The following is a 27,707-nucleotide window of genomic DNA, read 5'->3' as shown; positions in this document are numbered from 1 at the left end:
CCAACGCCATGAAATTTGCAGAGGAGTAGGACATGTCGTTCCCTGCAATGGAACAGGCCAGGTCAGGAGTGCTGGGTGCGGGCTTTTGACAGGAATCAGCCCGTACCCTTTAAAGGATTCCTAAAAAGTCAGACAGCCCAGGAATGGAGTCGGGAATCCCGGAATTGGGACCTGACCGCCATTTTCAAAGGGCTCTCAAGTCATCCTGACTCAGTAAAAATTCAGCCCTTCATGTTGCTTACACAATTTGACCACCTATCTCTAATGTTATCTTCATAACTTCAGCACTGTTATTTTACGTCAGTATTTTTCACCTTTTTTCACAAAGAGCATGAATGAACAAAGCTTGAGCCCTGCTAGACAATAAATTTCTTCTAACCCTCGGTCTTCTTTGAGGCACGCTGGCTTTGTAATCTCTATTTCTACGTTCAGTCTAAGTTTAATAACCTACTCTACATTTCCTTGCCCATGTCTCTTAAAGATCAGCAATTTAGCTCTTCAGGGTTGAAAATCCAGGGGGATTCCTCCAATCATCCGCTGCAACTCAATTAACTCCGTTTCCCCGGGCTTTCCATGCGTTTTCCGCCAAATCTACAACAGACGATTGGGACAAACCCTGCGAAAATTCAACCCCACCTCTTAAATGAAACCCAAAGGTGAAACCAGATGAGTCTGTTTCTCTCTGAAGAGGGCATCGGTACTTGGGGAGAAATTAATAGACCTGTCAGACTCATATGATTGTCGAGATCTAGGTGGAGATAAAAACTGACATTTATCATCAGATGGTTGGAAAATCTAGAATGACTGTGGCTGTCAAATATAGACTGTAATAAGGAGGCTTTTTTTAGCTCCAAGATTCTTATGAACTTAATTGGGTTACTCAGCATAATTCTGCCTCTGTGCGCAATTTGGTGGCAGAAATACTATTTTTATGTGCACAAGATAAGCTATGGTCCCATAGCAATTCTCTTCACTTTGAAGGACACATAACATCATGTTTATATCTCCCAGTTTATGCTTCCTAATTGACGCTGATAACAGAATTTATTATTGCATATCCATAGCTGTATGGCTGTTTCAAAGCTACAACTGATAATATTTATTTCCTATGGAATATTAATAAAACCACACATTTGGAAATGGAAAGTTTCCCTTTAATTTGTATTTAATGGGAGGGAATGAGAAATGATTTGATATACTGGAGATCAATGTGATGAGAATAAATGAGGAAGTACATTGGAATTCTATATCATATAATAGAATGGGAAGTGCCTTGGTCCATTTGAACTCCATGCTTGAATCTCATAGATGTTTGCCGGAAATGAATTGGATTATTATCTGAAAAGGAAGACTGTGCAAGATTAAGGGCAGAATTATCACCCCGTTGGGGGGCTTGAAGTTGAAGAGCGGGTGCGCGGAGGTGTGCCTCTGATCGGCGCCCCCTATTGGGGGCGTGCCGCCATTTTACATGGGGGGGCCAATTAAGGCCCACCCAGCGTGACATCCGCATATATGCACTCCCTGTGCAGGCGAGGGGGGAATCCCTAAACCCAAGAGTGTGCTCTTTCGCGCATGTGCACGAAAGAGTGTACTCATCTCCCAGAGGCTAAGTGCTGCCTCAGGGAGATTGGCTCCACACTAAAAAATAGAAAAAAAATCCCTGACATGTCCCCTCATGTGACACTGCCACATGAGTTGGGTCATGTCCATCAGTTTTAAATACCGTTTAATTAAATTTTTAAAAACCTACATGAAACCTCATCCCACCTGTGGATGAGGTTTCATGCTTTTTCTAATGCCCGCCAGGGCTCCCGGCCTTCCTACCGATCTTAAGGTTGGTAGGTCTATCAATTACTTTAATGACTCTGTCAATGGCCTCAATTGGCCATTGACAGGTCGGCGGGCAGACAGCTGATTTTGCTGAGCCCCCACCTACCTGAAAATTTAAATGGGGCGCAGTGAAGTCGGGAGTTCCACCCGACGTCACCGCACGTCATTTTACGCGTCGGCGAGCGGGCTCCGCCCCCTGCTCGCCAACGGGAAAATCCTGGCCTATGTCAAGAAGGCGGGGGGATCCCATTGCTCATTTGGAGAGCTGGTGCAGACCCGACAGACTGAATGGCCTGCTTCAGTGCTGTGATTCTGTCAAATTGCCTGCAACAAAAATCTTGGCACTGAATGGCATTGTGGAAACTATTGTGCATGTTAAGGGCAATGTCCTCCACTTTATGATGTGTTTATTGCAGGAGCTAATAGCACTGGGTCTCAGCAACCTCGTGGGAGGATTTTTCCAATGCTTTGCTGTGAGTTGTTCGATGTCCAGGAGCCTGGTTCAAGAAACCACTGGAGGAAACACACAGGTAAGGTGTTTTGTGTCCAGGTCCACAAGATCCAGGTACTTCAGGCCTTATTACATAGCCCTTCAAAAAGTATTTCCTTTAGAGAAACCAGTTGGGAAGATGAAGCCAGTAATTTATTTCTTCCTGTTATGGTGGGAAGTGGTTGCCAGCTTCAATGGTTCCTTTGTCAGCTGCTCAGAAACAGGGGAATATAGAATACAGATGGGACGTAGGTGGATCAGTTATACAGGCAATATTAAGTATCTTCCCATCTAGTTTCCCCTGGACGTGTAGGGCTAAAATCAACACCTTTCTTCCATTAACAGCTAAACAGTTACTGATAGCAGATGAACTACAATGGGGCGAAATTCTTCCTTTCTATTGTTACGATCCAGTGGAGACCAACAAATCAAAATAACCGAATTTACAGAACGACCCCCAACAAGAAAACCAATGGACAAGATTTCACTTTTTATAGCTTTTACTTTAACAATCAAACCAAAATCAACATAAATTAACCATGAGTTAATCAGCAAATTACAGTCAATGTAAACTATAAATTACATATTAAATAGCAGATGCAAGAAAGACAGATTTCACGGATTTACTCAGCAGCCCACTCAGCATATATGACATTAATTTCAGCCACACATTCTGTCAAAGCTCTGAGCTTTCTCCGGTAAAATTCTAGCTCCTTTTCTTTGAAGATTTAGCCTGATCCCCAGCCAACAGCCATATCCAGCCAACCTGGCCACAGTCTTCACCAAAAAGGCAGACGTCTGCAGAACCTCCTTAGCTCTGCTTCTGATGGTTTTTATGGCATGGATACTCCAATGTTATTTTCAAGTAGCAGAAATAGCTGCAGAAACTGTGTAATTGCCGATTCCCAGCTTTTGGATCTAGCCTCCCTGTACTGCACTAATGGGATCTGAGGTCAAATGGAGACAAGGGGATGTTGGTGGTGCAGTGATAATATCACTGGACTAGTAACCTTGAGGCCCAGGCTAATTCCCAGGGGGCATGGGTTCAAATTCCACCATAGCAGCTGGTGGTTAAATTCAGAAAAAAATTCAGAATTGAAAGCTGGTCTAAGTATTGGTGACTATGAAACTATCATCACTGGTCATAAAACCCATCTGGATTACTAATGTCCTTGAAGGAAGGAAGTTGGGTGAGTGTCCTGACATCAATGTGCAGTCATGCCTTAAATGGGCCACCAGTGTGAAATGGTCTTCCAGCCCCAATCACGGTCAACTTCCCAATCACCCCTGCCCAACATGGGTGAAATTCTGCCCATAAAATTTGAAACCATGGATTCCATCAGGCTATTAATGAAATCTACACTGACTTTTAAATTAGAATAATCAATAAGAGGATTTCATGGTATGAATTTGCCATGAGTTTTTTTCCATCTAGGCCTAGTCAATGTCCATCTAAACTGAGGCAGGTTTTTAATGCTGATTAGGATTATATTATTACAATATACCATGTGATGATGGAAGCCAGCAAAAAGTTTAATTTTTATTCCTACCATCTTAGCAATTTGAATGCCAGCAATGAATGTACAACTGATAATACTAGCCTTCAAGGAATATGAAAATAGGGCATTTGAAGAGAAAACCAGCCCTTGGGAACATGATGGCAGTGCTGATAGCCTATTCCAATTCATTTATATCTCATAGTAATAGCTTTACATTGAATTCTGCTTTATAGCCATTTCTAGTGTCCATTTTGCTGTTATTTTTAGTGAAATATCACATATTTGCACTATCTTGCCCATAGAGTTTAAGCCATAATCTAATCATATTCTGAATGTCAGTGATCTTTGTCCTTATGGAAATCTGTGTCTCTTTGGCTGACCTTGAATATGTTTGTTACTAAATCTTCTTCTTGATTGAATCATTCACAGTTGGCTGCCGCTGTGTCTTGTGTTGTTATCTTGGTGATTATCCTCGAAGTCGGAGCACTGTTTAGCCATCTACCTAAGGTATGCCACTTTGTTCATTTCCACCAGTGCATCAGCTATTAGAACATTAGAACATAAGTAATAGGAACAGGAGTAGACTATTCAGCCTCTCTAGGCTGCTCTGCCTTCAATAAGATCATGGCTGATCTTGTGTTTCAATTTCCACATTCCCACCTAGCCCCGCTAACCTTTGATTCTATGTTCAATAAAGTATATAGATGTGCTAGCTGTTGTGCTGAGTGGGAGAATTTACTAATTATACTAGATATTGTTAAGTTTAGTATTATTGTGTTGAATAAATAGTCAGTCTTGGGAGAGGAGAACATGCACACACACATTCACGTAGACATGCACACTCACATTAACCATTTCTGTTAGTAAATTTTTTACCTAACCATTTAGAGGAGACTCAAACAAAATGGATGGTTCTGACCTGTGTTCCCTCCATTAAGCTGATGAGAACCAAAATCTCTACTAGTTCCCTGGGATGTGAGCTATAAATTTTACTTGGAATGAATTCTCATCACAGACTCATTTAAGCTGCATCAATTTGGGGAAACCCAATTGGTGTTGTTGACATAAAACCAGAAAATGCTGGAAAAACTCAGCAGGTCTGGCAGCACCTGTGAAGAGAGAAAAACGGAGTTAACGTTTCGAGTCCGTATGACTCTTCTTCATATACATGGAACATTGATAAAATGCATTGGAATAAAAATACATGTTTGTCAAAGGTTGGATGTCTCCTTCCCGCTCTTCATTTTACTGCATTCCCGGCCTCAGAGCACTGGCTGAAGACTAGAGTGTAGAGCCTCTGACTGGTGAAGTTCACACATGGGCATATATAACATAGGAACAGGAGGAGGCCATTCAGCCCGTTGAGCCTACTCCATCATTCAACATAGACATTCAACATGTTCATGTTACATTCCTGAGAGTGCTAGCTTTACACCGGCATTAGCCCATTTAATGTACGCAGGCACAGAGTGTATTAAGCGTTCGCAGGTGAATGTCAGAAAATCCTACCCTTAGCTGTCTCCCCAAACAGCTGGAAATCAAAATCAGCAGGCAACTCATTCCTCCTCTCATGGTATCCAATGCAGCTGATTCAGATCAGCAGAGATATGTGGCTGCTTATGGGAGGTGCCCAGAGAGACAAGGGGGAGAAAATAGAAGATCAGTAAACTCAGAAATCATTGTATTGTATTGAATTATGTTTAACTTCCTCACTCCATTTGCTTTCGCTCTCACTGCTTCAGTTTCTGAATGACTGAGAACGAACTTGACTTTTAAACACCCATAAATCATAGGGTTTACAAGAACACAAGAAATAGGAGCAGGAGTAGACCATACGGCCCATCGCGCCTTCTCCGCTATTCAGTATGAACATGGCTGATCTTGGGTTTGAACTCCATTTTCCCACCCTCTCCCCATATCTCTTAATTCCCTGAGAGATCAAAAATCTGTCTATCCTAGCCGTAAATGTATTCAGCGATGGAGTACCCAAAACTCTCTGTGGAAGAGAATTCCAAAGATTCACAACCCTCTGAGTGAAATAATTTCTCCTCATCTCAGTCCTAAATGATCGGCCCCTTTCATCATAGGACATTTCATCATAGGACATAGGCCTCTCATCATAGGACAACTCCCTCATCCCAGGGACCAATTTAGTGAACCTTTGAACCTTCGCTGTACCGCTTTTAATGCAAGTATATCCTTTCTTAAATGTGAAGACCAAATCTACACATAGATTTAGTTACTAAAATACCAGCAAGACCCCTGTTTTGGAAATTAATAATAGTGAAATGTTTGTAGATATTTGGATGGATGAACCACACAAGAGGTGTGTTAAGCGCAATGTCTGTGATTTCTTCATGCAGGCTGTTTTAGCATCAATCGTCATCATCAATCTCAAGGGAATGTTTGAACAGGTGACTGATATTTGCCATTTCTGGAGGACAAACAAAATTGACCTGGTAAGAGTTCAGATAACTGCTAAATATAGTACCTATTTACATTGAGAGGAAATATATTCACTGGTTATCTTTGTCACTGTCAACTTTGCTGTTGTTAGTGTCACTGTTACACAGGTTTGATGCAAAGTGGATCCCCTTCTGGCTCAACAATGTCCTTTAATGCTGAGGAATCACAGGATGCATGAATCAATGATATAATAGGACCGGGGATGGTACTACTTAACCTGCAAGTTCCGACTCCTAAAAATGCTCTGCTGGGATATAGTATAACATTGGGAGAGCTATGCCCTGTCTCACCAGGCATACTTGGCATAAAGAGACAGGTGAGGCTTACTGTGACCAGGCCTGTCACAGGCCTTGGATTCCCCAGGATGAAGGGATCAGTAAATTTTTTGTAAGTTTATGTAGTGAACCTTGGGCTATAGCCAGCTTCCTGACTAGTTTCCCAGCTCTTCGCAATGGGGTGAGGATGGGAGAGAAGAGAAAACCACAGATATGTCCCCAAACTGCTAAAGGCCCATGTAAGTAAGGCCCTCTCTCTCACCCTGTGATCTTTGGAAGGATTTTTGGTGGAGCGCCTTGCATCCAAGCAGTTACACAGAGGGTGTTCTCCCCTCAGGGCTAATGTTTTATTTGATAGAATCTGGTTTCAGTACTTATTCTCTAACTCTAAATGTCATGCCTCTCATCCATACTTAAATGTTTCCATTTTGTATTTGGTTCATCAGTTCTCAGTGGGGCCACTAGAAGGTACACAATACAATCAGTTGGCCAAACACCATTGACACAGCCCATGGCAACATTCAGTGATTCAGACGCTACTGCCTTCCAAATTGAAAGAAGATGATGATTGGAGAACTGAAAGGGAAAATAGATTTTAAAATATTCATTTCATTTATGGCCCCTGTAGTGAATACAAATTGTCACACAAAAAAAATTACCCAATCTTCAGTGTCCAGGACATAGTTCAGGCCTAAGGCCCCAAATGAACCACGCAACCTTCAGTCAACATCCTGATGGCTGCTATTGATGGTCCACCATTATCTAAGAGGTCATGGCTTTTGGCACTGGAAGTACTTATCCCTGGCTATGCTGCTTCCTACCCCATTGACCATGTTTGAGTGGGCCCCGCCCCCCACTCGCCGACTGGAAGATGCAGCCCCAGGACTCGAGCATAAAAATCTAGGCCAATACTCCAGTGCGGTACTGCAGAGTGAGCGGTGTATTGTCAGAGGTATCATCTTCCAGGTCCCATCTACCCTCTCGAATGGACGCAAAAGATTCTATAGCACAATTTTGAAGTAGAGCAGGGGAATTACCCTTGATGTCTACGAACAAATTGACTGTTGTGTTTTCTACATTATAACAGTTATTATACACTTAAAAAAAAACTTCATTGGCTGTAAAACGTTTTGCCACAGCCAGCCTTAAGGAAACAAAAACAAAAAATGCTGGAAAAACCCAGCAAGTCTAACAGCATCTGTGGAGAAAAAAAACCGAGTTAACATTTCGCGTCCTTATGACTTCTTCAGAGCATTAAGGAAAGTTGCCTTACAAATGAAAGTCTCTCTCTTTTGCCTTTTTCTAATACTTTCCATACTGAATTGCTCTTGTAGATTGTTTGGATCGTCACTCTCATTTTCACAGTGTTATTAGGAATGGATTTTGGACTGGCAGCCTCCATAGCATTTGCATTGCTTACTGTGATCTTCCAGACACAACTGTAAGTAATCTAGTGACAGATAGGTGCTCCACTGACTTTTCTGCTATATTTTATGTCCTTTCCCATCCTTCGTGCTTATATTTATTCCATTATAGCTTTTATTAGGCTGCAATAAAAGGTAAGAGAAAATTAAAATAGTGCTCAGGCCAAAAACAATGGTTTCTGTTTATTTCCAGCCAATTAAGAATCTCTTCTTGCAGCCAGTAATAACTCCACCAAAAGATTGGGTTAATTTTGTGTAACTTCACACTCTTCTTTTGCAGAATAGTGTGAAGTAGTGGAAGGACTCACGAACTGTTTAACAATATGACAGGCCATAACGTTAACACTTCCTCGATGGCTGTAACTATCTTTATACCAGCCAATAGGGTGGTTAGTACTATTGCAATGGGAAGGTGTCATTGGGTTCCCCCAGCCTATAGAATATGATATGCAGGTCAGTCCAGAATTCAGCTGGAAATGTTTGGAGCAGGGTTCAAACCCTACACCTTCTGATTTAGAAGTAAGATTGCTACCACTAATCCAAAGGCTTACACCTCTGACAGTGCAGCACCCATAGAGCACTGTGCTGAAATGTCAGCCTAAAAGACGTGCTCAAGCATCTGGAGTTGGTTTTGAACCTACAGCTTCTGCCTCAGAGGTAAGACAGCCACTCTTGAATGAAAGGTGATATTACATCGGTAGATTATTTCAGCAACCTAATAAATAAAATTGCACCTAATATTGCAAGACCAACTTAGATAGAATTAGTACTTCTTTAACTATTAGCATTACTTTTACTTCTAATAGACTTGGGCAATGAATGTGGTATTGTTGCTTCAAACCTCTGCCTTGAGGTCCTGTATATATGACGGCAATTCCAGAAAATGTGGTGCCAGTCAAGCTTTGAGTCCAGAACCTACAATGTACTATCACAATTTCAGACAACAAAGGCAATTCAGATTGTTCTGATACTTCCAGTAGGAGATTTGACAGTCCCCGCATCCAACTGAGTCAATTAAAACAGAAGGAATATCCTTGTAATTCTGTTTAGTTACTTTAACATTTTCCAAATTTGTATGCGATTTCTCTCAGATTTGAGCATCCTGCTTTCTTTTCAGACCCAAATATTCAATTCTGGGGCAGGTTCCGAAGACCGATATCTACAGAGATGTCAAGCAGTTTGATGAGGTAGTGCGAAGATCAGTATTGGAAACAAAAATGTGAATGTTTGTTTGAGGGAAGGATGGGGCGCAGAAGAATTTTGGAAATGCTCATGGGCAGCAATGGGAGTGAGGAATGTTATGGAAAAATCCCAAATGTCTGTAGCACATTAGAAAAACATTTGTTGGTAAATAAATGGGCCCTTTGAGCTGAAGAGTTGGGTGGAACTGTCAGCAACTCCTTTCACCTATGGAGTCAAATCAGGCTTAGACATACAGAGTAAAAGTTATGCCTCACAAATTAACAGAAGAGATGTAGCAACCTTAGAGCAGAGGTGATATACTAGAATGATATCAGGAATGCAGGACCTCAATTGCAGGGAGAGATGAGAGAAGTTGGGATTGTTTTTCTTAGAATAGAGAAGATTAACAGGTGATCTGATTGGGGTGTTGAAAAGTTGATCAAGTAGATAGGGGAAACTGATTCTACTGGCTGAGGGGTCAGTAAGTGAAGGGCACAAATTTAAGATAATTGGAAAAAAATCCATGTTGTCTTCATCTGGAATGCACCTACCTGAAAAGGTGGTGGAAACAAATTTAATCGTAAATTTCAAAAGGGAATTGGATATATACTTGAAAAGGAGGAATTTGCAGTTATGGGGAAAAAGTAACAGAATGGGACTAATTGGATAGCTCTTTTAAAGAGCCAGTACAGTGTACAATTAGATGGAACTGAACATTGTAACTTTTGTGGTCTAATCTACTTGAAAAAATTGAGCAAAAACCCCTGTCCAATAAACAAGGGGGGGAGTTTTAACCTACCCCTCCTAGTGGAAACTGGAGGTTAAATTGGCTGTGCCTTCCTTCCCTGTTCCCAATCAATTCCCATCTCCCGCCATCTTATGTGGGCCCTTCTTTTGGGCAGCCATGGCAGCCGCTTGACTCAGGCAAGAGCCTCAAACATGCAAACTGGGGCCCTATGATGTTATTAAATTCTCAGTGGGGAGTCCACCACAGGCAGCCTGTTCAATAAAAGCTGGTGGGCCAGATGAGGAGGCCCTCTAAAGTGGGATCAGGGGAAGCAGGATTGCTCCTCCAGACTGCACTGGGGAAGTCTAGGTTTATAGTGCCACAGCACCCCCACCGTCACCTCCTCCCACCTCCCCTTCCTCATAATAGTCCTGCTCTTCCTTCATGAATTACTTGGCTGACAATGTCAAGCCCCAGGGCCCTGTGATTTTGACCTGCCAGAAGCCAGGCAATAGCCTCTCTCTGGTTGTTTCCAGTGGGTACTGTGACCCAATTGTAGCCCAGGAGTTATAACTTGGCTTCAAACTGCTCCAACTCTTGGTAACCTGATTTTGGTTTCTTTTCAGGCAAAAGAAATTCCAGGTATCAAAATCTTCCAGTCATCTGCGACCATATACTTTGCCAATGCTGAGCTGTATGAAGAAGCGCTGAAGCAGATGGTAAGGAAACTGATTTAAAGATCCACTGTTGTTAGTACTTTGGTCACAGGGAGAAGAGAAGCTTCTGACTTTCATAAGAACAAGGACAAATTTCTATTCCCACTGTGGTGCAGTCTCCAGACAGACACCTCCCTCCAAACACTCAACTGAAACGGAAGTGGAACAAACTACGCCCACCTTGAAATGACACTGGTTCATTGGAGAGCTTTCAGAGCATTGTGACAGGAATGATGCTTTGGATTTTGTGTTCTGAAGAGAGGCTTGCAGAACTAAGCTTGTTTTTATTGGAGGGAAAGGAAACTGGGAAGAGTTGTGATGCAGGTTTTAAATGCTGGGCAGAATGAAGAATATAAGTGTAATGTGGGAATATGGTAGCATATTAGTTATGTTACGTTATTTAGACTAGCAATGCAGAGGCCTGGACTAATGATCCGGAGACCTGAGGCCAGATTTTCAACTGGGGTCAAAAATCTGACCTGGATCCCGACCTCGTGCCAGAGCTACGTCGCTCTCTTTAAATGTAATTGGCCAGGAGGTGAGCTCGGCGCCCAATTAGAGGCATCAAGCACTTCCTGGAGATGGGATCTTATACCAGGCATCAGTGGCAATAGTAGGCAGCGGCCATGTTGGGGACTGCCGCTGCCTCGCCAATTAGAGAAGGCAGCTTCTGGGAAGGCTACAGCAGTGGAACAAAGCGGACAGCAATCTTGCATGATAAGGTAAGAGCCAACCCTCATGCCAAAGATAGTTCGTCCTGCAGATTTGTTTCCAAGAGAACTGAAAATAAATTTATTAGGACCCTGTGGTGAACTCGCCTGCTGTGCACTAATGCGTGCACTAAGACCGTTGAAGCTCACCAGAATAAACAAAAATGATAATTGCATTTGGGAACAGACCTTTGAAATTTCAAAACTGTACCAGAGGCATTAGGATCCTGAGATGACCTCCGGGACCAGGATTTTCAAAGCTTGCCCGCATCGGGTCCTAACCCTGAGGCCCTTTGAAAATCCTGGTCATGAGTTCAAATCCCACCATAGCAGCTAGGAAATTTAAATTCAATGAATTAAATAAATCTGAAATGAAATAAAAGGATGTTATCAGTAATGGAGACCATGTAACTACCAGAGTGTCATTATCGAACCATATGGTCCACTAATGTTCTTTAGGCAAAAAATATGCCAGCCTTACCCTGGTCTACATGGCCTGAATTTTACCTTTGGCAGGCGGGCATGATCGGCGGGCCTGGGGGTCAGCCAGAAAATGGACCACCGACCGTGATCAGCCCCCAACTGCGATTTCATGCCAGCTGGCCAATTAACAGCCGGCCAGCGTGAAATGTGTGCTGAAAAGCTCAGCGCAGCCGGGGTAGGGGTGGGAAGAGGGCAGGCGATGATGTTACCGCAGGCGCAGGTGAGTGCTGCAAGAGAACTCCCTGAAGGCAGACAGCTGCCTCAGGGAACTGCAGGCCTTCAAATGATTGAATGAAAGTTTAAAAAGCTTCAAAAAAAAATGTCCAGGCTTTACATTCAAGCCCCTGAAAATATACGTCATAAAAATGCTGTCCAAAGCTATTTATTTTTATTTTATTTCATAACGGAAACCTCATCCCACCTTTGAATGATTTTTGATGAAAAATCTAAAGGACGCCTGGCCGATTCGCCTGTCCACCAACCACGAAAAATCGGACACAATTGCACCGTTAATGGGCTTAATTGCCCTCTTAATTGTCAGCAGGCATGCTTCCGACTTTTACATGTGCCCGCCAAGCGAAATATCACGCGAGTGTGCAATGACATTGGGACGCTCGCCCGATGTCTTCTCGCATGATTTTACGCTCGATTGGGTCAGGGCTGCACCCACCCACAGGACGTAAAATTCAGCCCCGTGACTCCAGATTCACAACAATGTGGTTGACTGCCCTCTGAAATGGCTTAGCTAACCAATGAGTTGTATTCAAGAAGGTGGCAGGTGGTCCAAGGGCAATTAGAGATGGGCAATAAATGGCGTCACCAGCGATGCCCACATCAAATGAATGAACATTAAAAAAATATGCATACACATTATTTAATTTGGACTGTGAGTGCAGAACTGGAGGATATAAATTAGAAAAAGAGCTTACATGGTGCAGACATGAGTTAATGACTCAAGATGAGAAGGCACACCATCCTCTTACTGAGCAAATGAGTTAACGTGTTGTCCTCACTGCTGTTTGTTATTTAGTTTGTAACAATTTACAAAAAGCTGAAGAGTTTCAAAAACGTGTGTTGAGCATTTAATTCTCATCCTGTTCATTGTTAATCTTGGAAACATTTCCAAGTCAAAAAAATGTCAGCTAATTTAACTACAGATGCAAAGTCACACCAATATTGACAGGAACTCATAACTCTGGCCCTTGAGGAAACCACAATGAAATTGCAAAAGAGTGACGCTGATTAATTTCATGTTAGATAATAACTTTCCTTTGTGGGAACCCCCTGCCTCCGCTCAATAGTTGTGTTGGACACACACAAATAATCTAACATGCTGTGCCACCTCTAAGCCCCAGTTTCCTCATTTCTGAAGCAATACATGGAGTGCGGTTTGAATCCAATAAAGCTTGAGCATCAGAATCTGATTTCTATCCAGTATGGAGTTTCCGGTGTACAGTGCTAAAGTCTGCTTCTTTCTTCTGTCCAGCTCTTCTTCTTTCAGGACTTTCCCCATGTTACATGGGGTTGTCGCAATGCTGGTTGATCATCCTTCATATTAACAATCATGTTTGGGATTTGGCAGGCGGTTTTACAATTGAATGTCCTTTCTGCCACCAAACCTCCCCATTTATCCAGGCTGGGGACCGGCACCAATCCATGCTGGCTTGCCTGCCCTAGTGGCTGGGTCCTTCCATGGCCAACAAGTCCCGGGGTGGGACTCGAACCCTGAGTATTCTAGTTCAAGAGGCAGAGGTGACACCACCTGAGCCACACACTAGCCCCCTTGCTTTTGTCCAGGTAAAATTTAATGAAGATTACAAATTGGCCATTCTTGATGAATGTTGTATTTGAGCTGCTCGTGGTGACTCCCATGCATTCTGTATGTTTTAAAACCTGATTCAAGATCATGATTACTTTGGGAGCTGATCTGAGGTGTGCAAAATCAAATAATATTTATCCAAGTCCCTCCTGAGCATCAGTGAGGATCAAATAGTAACAATTAATGGGAATATGAATCCCCTTCAAGTTGCACACCATCCTGGCTAGGACATGCATTGTTTCTTCATCAACATCATGGAACTCTCTGTGTAATATCACAGAGAGAGCATGATTTCCACATGCTTCAACCTGAAGGATCAACGTCACCTTCTCAGAGATTCTACGGCGGGCAATAAATGCAGTCTTAACAATATTGCCTATGTCTAGAGATCAAATTTAAAAAGACCAGTGCACCATATTAACAATTTACTCTGAAAATACTATACTTGCTCGTTTTAACAATTTGTAATCTCTGTTAACACCCCACGTTGTTAACTGTTAACAACAATGTTGCACTGCCTTCATAACCCTCTTTTTCTATGATTTGCCCGCAGTCTGAAACTAATATCAGCAGGTTACTTTTGAAAAAGAAGAAAAGAATCACAAAACTCAAGCAGAAGCTGAAAAAACAGGAGAAGCGGGACAAGAAAAATGCCAGGAAAGAGCAAAAGGTAGATATGTTCCACTCACCTGGGACAAACAAATGCTTATCTGACTTTCTCTGAGCCGCTTTTCAATTTAGTTTCTTTAAATAACGTTCATTTATCTTCCCTACAGTGCTCTGTTCTTAAATACCCATGAGAAACCTATCTGTTTTTACTGTCATGTTCTTCATTGGTCGCCAGTCCTGGGAATGGTTTGAAACTGCCTCCACCCAAAATAAGACATCCCAGGCACTATTCCTCAAATGAGAACACTCCCATTATACATCTAAAGCTTCTATAAGCAGCTGGTAGAACCTTACAGCACAGAAGGAAGCCATGCAGCTGAACAACGCTGCTTTCGAATGTTATGTACAGTGTTCATTATGAAAACAATGTTCCATATGTAACCCCTATCTCACCAAATATTTTCAGTGCAGTAAGGAATACAATGAAGTGACCTGTAGATGTTAATAATTTTAAAAGTATTTTGACGATTCTGGTCTTTTTTGTTTGGTTTTGAAAGATTAAAGGCGCATGTGGTAATCACTAGGCAGAAAGGGCCTGTGGTTTTCCTGTAGAGGCACCTAAGGAAATGGATGACCGGACATGCTGAAACTCCTTTACCTTCTTATCGCCTTATGTTATTATGTTTTTGGAATATTAAATGTACTGCAAGTTATAACAATGTTGTTAAATTCAAACAAATTCATCTCTCTAGAGACGAAAAGACTTGGAATCAGGAACAGATGGCCCAGCCACCATCACCGAGACTATTGGTAGTGACAGCTTAGAAATGGATTCGGGCCTTGACTCGCCATCCAAAGTCAGCCAGAAGCCAGAGGAGCTTAGTCTAGAGTCTCTTGGCCTTCAAAAACCAGATGTTCATTCCCTCATTCTCGACTTTAGTCCTGTCAACTTTGTGGATAGCGTCTGCATCAAGATATTGAGAAACGTAAGACAGGCCGTGACTTCATTCTACTTTGACTTTTATTGTTATCTTTGTGCTCATCAAAATAAGAGGTGTCGGAGGGAATGGTATGCTTTTTCACTTTTGCTGCCGAACCTTTTCATCAAGCACTCGTGTCAAGTGTAGCAAGATAATTATAGACTGAATTTTCTGAAGCTAACCCGACAGGATAGCTCCCTTTATTTTGCCTCAGCAAAGTGCTTCCACCCTGTCTCATAACAGCACACCCTACTGCAACATTTAATTTTCTGCTCCGACCACCTTTGGCACTGTTAAAATTAAGGCCAGTAACAGTACTAAAAAACTGAACTCAGTAGGAATTGGATTCAGATGGCACAGGTTCAGTGGACTTATGGTCTGCACAGCTGTCAGGCAGAGGAAACGTCCATCACTGGGCTAGATTTAAACCCAAGTCCCTAAGGTGAAAGGGTCACAGAACTGTCCACTTTAGCTCAGAGTTTAATTTTTTTTTGTTCATTCACAGGATGTGGGCTTGTTGGCTTGGCCAGCATTTATTGCCCATCCCTAATTGCTCTTGTTCAGAGGGAATTTAAGAGTCAACCACATTGCTGTGGGTCAGACCAGCTAAGGACAGCAGATTTCCTTCCCTAAAGGACATTAATGAACCAGTTGGGTTTTTACGTCAATCGACAACGGTTTCATGGTCATCATCAGACTTCTAATTCCAGGTTTTTATTGAATTCAAATTCCACCGCCTGTTGTGGTGGGATTTGAACCCTGGTCCACAGAGCATTACCCTGGGTCTCTGGATTTCCAGCCCAGTGACAATACCACTACGTTGCTGTCTTCCCAAATCATGTTGAAAGTCATCCCCCTCCAAAGACGTAACACTCTGATCAGATTTGCTGTGTAGTAATAGGCTGCCTGGCACACTGTCTGAGTTGACCACAAGTCAAACAAGGGGTACTGAGAGGACACCAGATGTTTTTCCATGGGTAGGCATGATTACATGAGGACACATTAGATTCTCATGCTGTTGATCTGGGTTCAAATCACAGTTTTGACCTGCACCCTCTGCATTCAGTCCATGCTTGTCATTTAGTTCCTTTTCAGTAAATATAGCCCTGAGTCTCCGTGACATTTTCCTGATTTCCTGCTGTACCTTTAGCAGAGGTTCAGGGGAAATCCCAGCAGAGAAGGGCCATTTCACTAGTATCATCTTGTGGTTTCTTGGTGAACTGCATAAAGTGGTGAATGAGAACCCTGGCCTTTCCCATCTGGGTTTCTTTTCAACCATCCAAGAATAATAATGAGTGAACAATAATAAGAGGCATCACAGCACAAGAAAATCTGGTCTCACATGGTCATTTTTTTATTATTTCTTGGATTTTGAGGAGGAAGCAATTTTGTAAAATAAATTGTTTCTCAGGTAGAGTGATATAGCCCCTTGGAACAACAATGTGCTAAGGCAGCAGGACATAGGTTTTGTCATGATTGCCTAGAGAGTGAGGTACCAATCTCACCAGAACTGGTATGGGAGACAACCTGAGACTCCCAGCAGATTGAAACCAGGTAAGAGTACGAAAATTAATTTTAAAAAGACCACTCCGGAAAGAGGTCTTCATAAAATACCCTGGCAAGTGTGCTTGAATTCTGCATGAGGTTTTTAAGTGGAACAAGTCATACATGTCTAGTTATTTTTCTTCTGTAAGATGATTATCAGGTACCAAATTTTTGGGAGCCAGTATTTTCAACTTGTGAGGCAGAAAAGTTGATAAACTGAGATCTCACATTTTGTTTAGGGACTTCATACAAATATCATTTGGTCCCTTTGAAATAAACAGAACAATTTCATAGAATCAGCGAGAGGAGCCATTGGTCCCATCAAATCTTCACTGGATCTTTCGGAGAGCAATCTAGTTATGTTCCACTCCCAGCTCTTTTCTCTTAATCCCTGCAATTTTTTTTTTCCTTCAAGTATTTATCCAATTCCCTTTTGAAAGCTACTAATTAATCTGTTTCCGGCACTCTATCAGGCAGCACATTCCTGACCCTAAACACTCATTGTGTAAAATAGTTTTTCCTCATGTCACCTCTGGTTCCTTTGCCAGTCATTTTAAATCGATGCCCTCTGGTCATTGACCCTTCAACCATGGAATTAATTTCTCTTTATCTATCAAAAACCTTCATGATTTCAAATACCTCTATCAAATCTTCTCTTAGCCTTCTCTGTTCTAAGGAGAGCAACCCCAAATTCTTCATTCTATACATGTAACTGTAATTCCTTATCCCTGGAACTATTCTAGTAAATCTCTTCTGTACTCTCTCCAAAGCCACCACATCCTTCCTAAAATGTGATGTCCAGAATTGGACCTAATACTCCAATTGGAGCTGAAATTAAAAACAGGAAATGCTGAAAATACTCAGCAGGTCTAGAAACACCTGTGGGGAGAGAAACAGGGGTAATGTTTCAGGTCATGATCTGGGAAAAGTTGGAAATGAAAAGCTTTTAAGTGGGTGAAATAGGGCAAGGTGGTAAATGAACAAAAGGGAAAGTCTGTGATAGGAGAGTAAACAGGAAACATTAAATGACAAAAGAGTTGGTGAGGCAGAGCCAGAGGGAGTGGTAATGGGATGAGTCAACAAACAAAAGATGGGTCCAGGGGAGGGTTGAATGGCAAAATAGTGAACAGCTGCCATCCGAAAGCAAAATTAAGAAAAAACAAGATTAATCCGACAAATGCAAAGTAAAGGGAACAAAATGTTGGCGATGGTAGCAATTATGATCTGAAATTGTTGAGTTTGGAAGGCTGTAAATTACCCAATTCAAAGATGAGGTGCTGTTTCTCGAGTTGTGTTGAGTTTCATTGGAACATCGCAGGAGGCCGAGGACAGAGATGGCTGCATGAGATCAAGGTGGAGAACTAAAATGACAGGTCAAGGAAGCTTGAGGTCAATCCTACAGACTGAACGGAGGTGTTCCACATAGCGGTCACCATACCGGCATTTGGTCTCCCCAATCTGGAGGAGACTGCATTGTGAGCAGCGAATACAGTATATTAAATTGAAAGAAGTATGTGTATTGCTGCTTCACCTGAAAGGAATGTTTCGGACCTTGGGTGTTGAGGAGAAAGGAGGTAAAAGGGAAAGTGTTACATCTCCTGTCTTGCATGGGGCTGTTTTATATAAGTTTAGCATAGCTCCCTGGCCTTTGGTTACCTGCCTGCTTTATTGACCACTTCATAAACCCACCTTGCAACTCAATGCTTTTATATTCCAGATTTTCCGGGATTTTAAGGAGGTTGAGATTGATGTATACCTGTCAGGATGTCACTGTAAGTATAATGTGGATCATTTTAAGTGGAATGTGCTTGTTTCTGTAACATGATATTGTGACCCTGTTGCTGTGTGACCTTCTGCCTATAACTTTACGAATAAATGTGATGATAGACAATACGAATAGATTCTCTTCCATTCTACCCACGCTGCTCCTTTGCAGTGGTGGGAGAAGATCGCCTGGCTTAACTAGTAAATACAAAACTGAATGTGAAAACGAGACATGGGATCATTTTAAGCTAACTCACCCATTAGGAAACTGATGAAATTGGGTACAATGCCATTTTATAACCATTCCAATATAACTCCACTGATTTTAATGGAGAGTAATATCGAGCAGGGAGGGAAGAAAGTGTTGCACCCGACTCCATCAATTTCCTGATGGAACGGTTAGGCTAAAATTACCTGCACAGAGTCCAGGAATGGGCTAGGTTCGATCGGTGCTAAGTTTGTGGATCTCAGGCAGTCAGCACTCAAAAGGGTGCTTTATATTGACACATGGGATGAAACCCTAGCTGTTTTGACAGGATCGCATCTCCACCGAGCAGCCAGCCTCCACCAGATCTTGAGGAGTCTGTGGGAAGGCACCTAATTAAGGGGGCATTTACACCACCACAAGTCGAAATCTACGCCACATGGGTGGGGGTGCCCAGACTCGTGTAGTGAGACAACCCAGGCTTTTTTGTTTTAGTTTCCCATTTTTTTAATGGGGGTCCAAATCACATCCTAGTAGCGACTCCTGCTGGCCGGTGAGCCTCACCTCTCTCAGTAATTTGGCCTCCAGTACTACAGCAGGTTCCTTCTGAGAGAGGGAATCAGGAGTTCCCAATGTAAACTCTCGACAACCCCTCCCCCTCAGGCCAGCCTCCTTGGCATCATTAGTCTTGTAAGTGGCAGGTGGGAATTCCATCCCTTACAAGGACCGCTGCTGGTCCCAGAATAAGTGGGGACCCAGGATCCAGACCTTTTTCCAGGACTGCCAAAATCTTGCCAGAATTTCAGCAGCTGAATGCATGAGTAACTTCAACCTCATTTTATATATATCTATACGTATACGTATGTACATAGAATCATTCCAGATCAATTGTTGATCTGAACTGAATTTTGTTTCTTTCAGGGGCTATTGTTCAACAGTTTGAACAAGGAGGATTCTTTGGAAAAAACATCAGCAAATCCCAGCTTTTCACCACAGTGCACGATGCTGTTATGTACTGCAAGATAAAACATAATCCATCTACTGATCAGGCACTCTACATGGTCTGTCACCTTAATTTTTATCTTTTATTGCTATGTGGTTCTGCATTTTTTATTCATAAGGGGCCCTTTTACCAGGATTTAAACAAGTATTTGCTGGACAGCCTTTAATGAACAAACTGCAGGCAAGTCATTTGATTAGAGGGAACCATGTTTTTCCCTGTCCTCCCTCCTCCTCACAGAGTACAGGACCAGGGTACCATTAAATGCATTCCTGGAGGCTTTATCACACGACTTGCCCCCACGCTGCAGCCATTAGTCAGCCAACACATCCATCCTTGTGACATGCTGCCTTCCTACGCCATTTGGAAAGCAAAAAGACTCATTACCCAGCTGGATGATGCTTGACTGTCAGCCAAGCAGCCTTTTATTCCCATTTTCAATATTTTTATATCTGATAAAGAGAAATGTTCAAAGAAAATGGCAAAAAAAAAATCATTTTTTCAATGTCCCTATGATTTTTCTCCAGGGTTCCACACAACAGTGTCCTGAAGATTGATCTTCAGTTCTCAGAGACACCAAGCTAATCCTGAAGGGTTGGCAACCCTATAACTGGATAAGCTTCCAACTAAAGTTATGTGTCATGGTGTAGATTCACTCTTTTAGAAAGAGTTCTGGTTTAGGAATACACAGGGTTATAAGACTCTGTACGGGCAGAGATAGTGAAATAATGGTCCATGAACTGCTGGCATCATTGAAATGTCATCTCAAGAAGTCAGGACGTGTGTTGAGGGGAAAGGTGAACATGGATAAATCATGTAGAATGTAAGTCTAGAGAGGAAAATCCCTAATGTGTGGTGTAGTTAACATCAGTGATATGTAAATTGTGGTGTAACTTAGGGGGTGTTTCAGAAAATCTTTTGACATTACACCATTGATTATTATCTATGTAATTACTTATATGCTTCTCATCCTTACTGCTCCCCTCCCCCACCCACCCACCCACCCTCCCACCCCGGCCATGAGGCTGTGGATTGGGCAGAGAATTCATCAGATTATGAACTTGTTGACAATAGAAGACTAGAAAAGTGGTTGACATTGGGGAACGTGCCATCAGATGGACAAGTTATGGGGTGATTCTACCTCGCACCCACCTCCAACCAGTACCACCACCATGATTAGATCTTGCCCCAGGAGCAATGGAGTAAATTTTCATCTTCAGTACATGGATGGTAAACTGGTGAAGTGGATTGTCTGCCCATTGTAGGATCTGACCAATTTTTAGTCCATTGAAGAGAATGGAACGAAAATCCGGCACAGAGTCAATGGACACGTTCTACACTCTCTACTCTCCATTTAGTAAGGTTTAAAGTGTACCCCAGTAACATTGTATTTCCACCACAACTATAGTGTCAGAGCAAAGTGGTTTCACTCATTTAAGCAGTTTGTCCAACAGAACATGTTATGAAATCATGACGACTGGTCACTTGGGCAGACTGAAAGGTGAGCTGTCATTCCATCCTGAGAGAGGTGCTAAGCCAAAGCCATAGTGTCCATAGGAAGTGACAGTTTGAGGAAGGGTAATCCATGATTCACTTTGTTGGCTTGGTTTGGCTCAGTTGATAGCAGATGATTGTGGATTCAATTCTCACTTCGGTGCATAATCTTGCCTGGTACTTAGTACATTACTGAGGCAGTGCTGCACTGTTGGGCGTATCATCTTTTAAATGAAGTGTTCAAGTGAGGCCCTGTCTGCCAGTCCCAGTGGTTCAAATGGATAGGAAAGATCCCATGGAAATGCAAAGAAGAGCAAGGAGCTCTTCAGTGGTCAGGCCAACATTCCTCCCTAAACCATCATCACCAAGAATAAATTTAACTGGTTATTTCTGCAGTTTGTTGGTACTTGCTATTTTGAAATTAATGTTGTGTTTGCCTGACAACCCAATAACTGTACTTCAAAAGCAATTAATTGGTTGTGAAACACTATGCAATGACCTGGGGACATGATTAGTCATTGTATAAATGAAACATCGTTCTTTTATCTTTGTCTTTTTCTGTTCCTTTAGCCAGCATGTATTCCCTGAGAGTTGGCTCGACAGGGATCTGGCAGAAGCCTGCGAGCAGGTTTCTTGGCTGCTCCCTTGGCCACAAGATCAAAGGAAGAAGGAAGGAAAATATTTTTGAAAATGTACTAGGTTGCTTGTAAAACAGGAAGGGCTTACAGTGTTCCCAACTCCTGAGATTTTGCTGTAACATTCTGATCTCTTCTTCACAGAATGGAACCCCTGCACTGCCCCCCACACAGGACCAAGAGGAAGAACCCACCCATGTCAGCGTAAGAACCATATTTTATCCCATGTTTTAGATGCTTAATGTCAATTAATCTGAATTATCTTTGGGAAAGACAGGCCAAGTCATTCTGTGTCACCAGATTCTTGGCTAGCATTGCAAAGTTTGTCATGGATACGAAAGAAAAAATCTGTTTAAATAAAACAGCCCAGATTTTACACATCAGTGCTCCTGGCATGCAGTGTGAATGAGTATCTAAAAGCTTCAAACTCCCTGCTCGTGTCAAGTTGAAAATGATAGGCTCCATGATGTGGAATCTCCTGATACCTGGGCTAAGGCACTTAGTCCAAACTGAACCAACAGGCCAGAAAAGAAATCCCGGTGCATTTCCACTGGTATCTTTCATCATCTGAATTGTCTGTTTGCAAAAATGAAGGTGGGGGGGGTGAATTTTAACTTTTTGACCAGCCAGGAGAAGGAGGGCCCCATAGCACAAGGGAAACCTGTTAGTCTGGATTTCCCCATACACTGAGGAATTTTAACCCAACCATGTGCACGTGAAGTCACTAACAGGCTCCCCACTTGAAATCAGTTTAATCAATAGGCTTGGTTGGTCTACAATCAGGTGGGGAACGTTGGAGACAAGGCCATAGGAGCAGCCAGTTGTGATCCCTGAACCAAGGCAGGAGAGGAATGGAAGGGGAGGGTCTGATCCTAGGGGAAGGGGCCTCCATTCCCTGGAGCGGGTGGTGGTACCTAATTCCAGTGGGGCTGGTCTGATTCCTGGCGGGGGTTGGGGGGGGTTCCAATTCTGGGCTGAGGGAGTTGGCAAGATTAAAGGTCTGAGGGATCAGAGAGCAGAGCGAATGGGAGGCTCGGTGGCATGGATGGTGAGATCAGAGACCTCAGTTGTTGGGGTGGGTGGGTGGGGGTGGTGGTCGTGGAGATGGGAGGCTTTGGGGGGAGATTGGGGTGTGGGGCGAGATTGAAAGGTTGAGGGTTTTCACTCCGTAATGGGAGGCAGGTACAGTGGATCCAGCAGGTGAGCGTAATGGCTTTGCTTTCATTAAGCAGTCAGGTTTTCTGAAGCCCGACCAGAATTAAATTTGATATGGTGAAACAATACGGGGCTCCTAGTCTCATCATAATATTTAAACTGCCAACCCAGCTACTGGGAAAGGGTTGGTCACCCATCCCCTTCCCACCTTAAAACTGGAAGTGGGCGGGTTAGAGTCAGGTTGGGTTCAGGACTCAGATATTTAATACTTCAACGTCTCATCCAACCCTCACCTGCCCATTTTATGGGCGGTTAAAATTCCCCCTCAAATATTCAGCTTGCAAATTAAAATGTTGGCGATGGGACATCTTTAACTGAGGAGAACATTGTGTGGGCCAGCTTCTGCCTTGGTTGAAAAGCAGTGAATAGACTGCAATGTTCTAGGTTTTCAGCTATTTGTCATGGAAAGATGAAGTAAGCATCAAGTTGAGGAGTGGAGAAATTTGACACTTATGTAAGCAACCCTTGTTGCAGTGAAACACTGCCTTAGGGTTAGTGTAGAAACATCATGGCTGCAACATAAAGGGGGGAGGGAAAATGTACAATGAGCAGAAGTTAGAAGGAGGTAAGCAATGGTGCAGAGCAAGGATATGTGCGGGTTTTGGTAAAGGAGAGTGTTTGGCAAGACCAGTTGCCTAAGGCTCTGCCACTGATAGGGGAGCAGAGAGAACAGGCAATAGGTAGTAAGTCTGAGTTGGTGAAAAACTGAGAAATATACTTGGGCTTTCCAGCCCTCCAGGATTGTCTGGGAATAGCCAGAAATTGAGGATTAATCTCCAGAACATTGCTGCAGATAACATGGGTAAAATTATCGAATCACCAAATAAAATCGCACATTTTTTTCATTATTTTTGCACAATTTCAACTATTCACTTGGTAGTCCAGAACTTTAATGACCTGAATCTTCTGGTCAGCGTGCGGGGGCGGGCCCCGCTCGCCACGCATAAAATGACGCGCGGTGACGTCGGGCGTGCGTCCCGACATCACCACATGTCATTCCGATCTTCAGTTCGGCAGGCACGCACCGGAGTCAGCTGTGCACCCGCCAAACTGTCAAAGGCCTGTTAAGGTCATTTAAATACCAATTGAACTTATTAGCAGCCCAGGCGGCCTTCGCATTTTTCATGGAACCTCATCCACGGGTGGGATGAGGTTTCATGAAGGTTTTATAACTTTAATAAAAATTTTTAAATAAAATTCATAGACATGCCCCAGCTCATGTGACTCTCACATGAGGGGACATGTCCGAATAATTTTCTTAAATCTTTTTTTCAGTTTTTCACTATGAAATTAAACTCTGCGCTCTTTTGTGCACATTCGTGTGAAAGAGGGCAGGCCCTGACTCTCTCTCCTCCCCCTACCCGCACAGGGAGCACTGAGCACTTCCGGGTGCGCATCACGCTGGGCGGGCCTTAATTGGCCCGCCCACGTAAAATGGCAGCGTGGAGCCGATTGCAGGCGGCAATCAGCAGCACGCCCTCCCGCACCCACTCCCGCCCAGCCCGCAAGACAGGAAGAAAATTCTCCCCAAAAAAAGAGACATGCTGTCAAAGCTTTTCATCTTGCACTCATCAGGACAGATGCAGGAATGTCAAATTTCAAAGGGAGTAACTATTTACATTGCATGAAGAAAAGGGTGCTGATTGGTTGGCGAGTCGACTCTGGTCATGGCGTTGCCATGGAGAATGTACCAGGGAACTATCGGCTATCGAACTATTGAAGGAACAACATTTCGCTCTTCGCAATAGGCAGAGCATGAACGTACTCAGCTAACCCGTGCTTCCAAAACTGAGAACATAACGTCTAACGTTAGATGTGATTCTGTGGTTAGACAGCACTTGATGAACAATCCTGGGTAATGCTCAAAATTACACTAACAACCAATTTGAGATTATCAGTTGGGCTCACAATGTGGCTCACACACACTTGCTAGAAATTACATATATTCATTCACAGGGACCTGTGCTCTGCAGGCAAAAGGAACATGTCCAGGTATTACACCTTTTTGAATTAAACAAAGTGTTAGGGACAATAGTTCCCTGGTGCATTTTCAACAGCAATGCCTTGACCAACCAGAGTTGCCTTGCCTACCAATCAGCACTCTTTTCTCATGTTGTATAAATTGTTGCTCGCATTGAAAATTGGCACTCTTGTATCTGTCCTGATGAGTACAAGATGAAAAGCTTTGACAGCATGTTTCTTTTTTCAGCAAAATACTTTTAATCATTAGTTTAAAAAATATTGGACATGAGGTGGGGAAAAGTCTGTTTCAGGAACAGTCAAGATTAATCCACTTGATTAACAATAGCCTGTTCCCTTTCTAATTGGATTGAGGAGGCACTGGTGCCTGGCAGGAGTGTAGGGTGGATGGAGTGGTTTGAGTCAGAAGGTCACATAATGAAGCCTCCAGGAATACACCCAACCAGTGTTGGCAATCCTAAATTGCACCAAATAAACCTCTGCCCATGGAGTTAAAAATAAAAATTTGTTATAAATAATTTTGAATCTGAACTAAAATCAGAAAATGGAATAAATACACAGCATCTGAAAAGAGAAGCCAAGGATTTGGGGGAAGATCCTTAATCCTGGATACACCAGTAAGCTCCCCGCCTCAATGGTGGTGTCTTTTAATTCTCTGGAGAGTCCCCAAAATACAGCAGGTCCTAAGAATAGCATTCTTCTTACTTTCTCACTCTAGCCTCTTCTAAGATCTAGCTTTCAGGAAAGAGTGAACATACTTGATGATTTGATGCTGTATTTTCATCAAAAAGTTCTTATATGTTTAGTGCATGCAATACTGTCACCTACTGGTACCTTTGATAGTAACACTGCATAGTCTAGTATTATCTGATCTTGATATCAGAATAAATGCTCATGTAAATGGTTCCCATCCAAAGCCATTTTGAAAAAGGACTTGGGGTGAATTAAAAGCTGATGAAGCCCTCAGCTGTCAACTCCAGACTTCACTATTCCAATGGTCCCCTGGGAAAGCTCCCAACCTCCTCCCCTCATAAACATCAACTCAATTAAAGCACTGCTGCCTGTACCATCTCCTACAACAAGTCCCATTCACCCATGACCCTGTCCTTGGTGACCTACATTGGCTCCTGGTCCTACAAAGCCTGAAATTCTGTCATTTCTTCCAGCCCTATAACACTACCCCACCTCTCCCAACACTCCCCCTATTCCTATCCACCACCCATCCCCACAACCCCACCACCATTTTCCTTTCTGTTTATCAGAATCTAACATCATGTATATTCTCCCCTCCCTTCAGCCCATTACTGGCAACTGTGCCTTTAGCCATTCTAAAACTACCTCTCTGGAATTTGCTCACCATGTTCTCTTCACTTGCCTCTCCTCCTTGAACACCTTTCTTCAAAGCTCTTTGACAAGATTTTGGTTGTACCCTCCAAATATCTCCTCCTTCACTTTGACATTAATTTTCCTTACTCCTTGATTTAGTGCCTTGAAACATTGTTTTCTATGTTGTGAGGTTGCTGATGTTGTCACTATTATTGGAAGAAGAATGTGGCAGTCAATGCAGATTAGAATGCAGATCTGGGTATTAAAAGAAAAAATGGAAATTAGAAGTCATGGGTCAACTTTCTTCTTTTTTTCCCTTTTAGGCAGCGAACACCAAGTTTTAATACTGGAAGATTGATGATGGGATATAAAATATTCTTCATTTTGAAGGAGACATCGGCAGTGTGTTTAAATAAATCTCAAAATGACCCATTTTGACCTCTTCTGTGCCCAACAATGAAGAAAAATGAGACAAGACATGAAGGAAACTATAAAAGAATCTTTCTCAATATGAATATTAACTAATTCCATGCTTTGTGTAAAACTATGAGGTTTGGAGGTTTCGAACACTTCACCTCTGGCAGTCAAGACAAAGAGAATAGCAATTCTGTTTCTCCTTCATTCTTCTATCCACCACTTCACTTCCTTTCTCTCCAAACCTTTCACCTGAATAAAAGTGAATTGAATAAGTCTCTAGACACAGCCTGAAAGTATTTTCTCTCTCTAGCTTTGATTAATCTTCTTCAGTCAGTATCTGTCTCACTTTAGTGCCCTCCCAACTCACATTGTTGCCATTTGGTTATGTGTTCTGGTGGATACAATATGAAACCAGAAACGGTTAAGGAGGGTCATACTACCCAATGTGTTTGGAATAAGCATAAGAAACAATGGAAGCCCAGTGTATAATAAACTAAGCATCTTCCTAGAGCAGCTTTTTTCTAAGGTTATGCTTCTGAAGTTTCCCTAGAGCAAAGAAGGGAAGATCTGGCCTCTGACTGACATGAGACACTGTCATTGGGAACTAGCCTTGCAAGCCATTTCAACAGGTCAGTAAATAGAGGAGATGGCAAAGATTAGGTTGGTGAGGAAAGGTAGCATCACATTATGTAAGACAACAAGAAAATAGTTAATATATTATTCTAAAAGCTGACAGCATAGCAGATAACATCACCAACTGTTGACAGCAGACAATGTGCAAACACTTCCTTTTGAGTAGCCGGGAAATGAATCTGCCCACTAATAACCCTTCAATACTCTTAATCAATGCCAAAAGGAAAATGAAGCAGCATTTGGTTGTGTTACAGTCCCTAGAATTTATACTGAACGACTAAAA

At 42.6% G+C, this 27,707-nt stretch overlaps 1 protein-coding gene across 1 annotated transcript in view; it reads left to right on the top strand.

Moving 5' to 3' along the window:
* slc26a6.2 (solute carrier family 26 member 6, tandem duplicate 2) overlaps positions 1-27,070 on the top strand; it is a 69,027-nt gene extending 41,957 nt beyond the window's left edge. The window contains exons 10-21 of the mRNA XM_078543244.1: positions 2,247-2,360; positions 4,249-4,326; positions 6,183-6,278; positions 7,895-8,001; positions 9,102-9,171; positions 10,520-10,612; positions 14,175-14,291; positions 14,983-15,216; positions 18,473-18,527; positions 19,646-19,785; positions 21,998-22,057; positions 26,698-27,070. Coding sequence (XP_078399370.1) covers positions 2,247-2,360; positions 4,249-4,326; positions 6,183-6,278; positions 7,895-8,001; positions 9,102-9,171; positions 10,520-10,612; positions 14,175-14,291; positions 14,983-15,216; positions 18,473-18,527; positions 19,646-19,785; positions 21,998-22,057; positions 26,698-26,718 — 1,185 coding nt within the window. The 3' untranslated portion in view covers positions 26,719-27,070. The remainder of the gene's footprint in view (positions 1-2,246; positions 2,361-4,248; positions 4,327-6,182; positions 6,279-7,894; positions 8,002-9,101; positions 9,172-10,519; positions 10,613-14,174; positions 14,292-14,982; positions 15,217-18,472; positions 18,528-19,645; positions 19,786-21,997; positions 22,058-26,697) is intronic.
* Positions 27,071-27,707: the final 637 nt, after the last annotated feature.

Source organism: Cetorhinus maximus, chromosome 6 (genome assembly GCF_964194155.1).
Source record: "Cetorhinus maximus chromosome 6, sCetMax3.hap1.1, whole genome shotgun sequence".
Classification (NCBI taxonomy): domain Eukaryota; kingdom Metazoa; phylum Chordata; class Chondrichthyes; order Lamniformes; family Cetorhinidae; genus Cetorhinus; species Cetorhinus maximus.
This window is presented reverse-complemented; position numbering and strand designations above follow the sequence as displayed.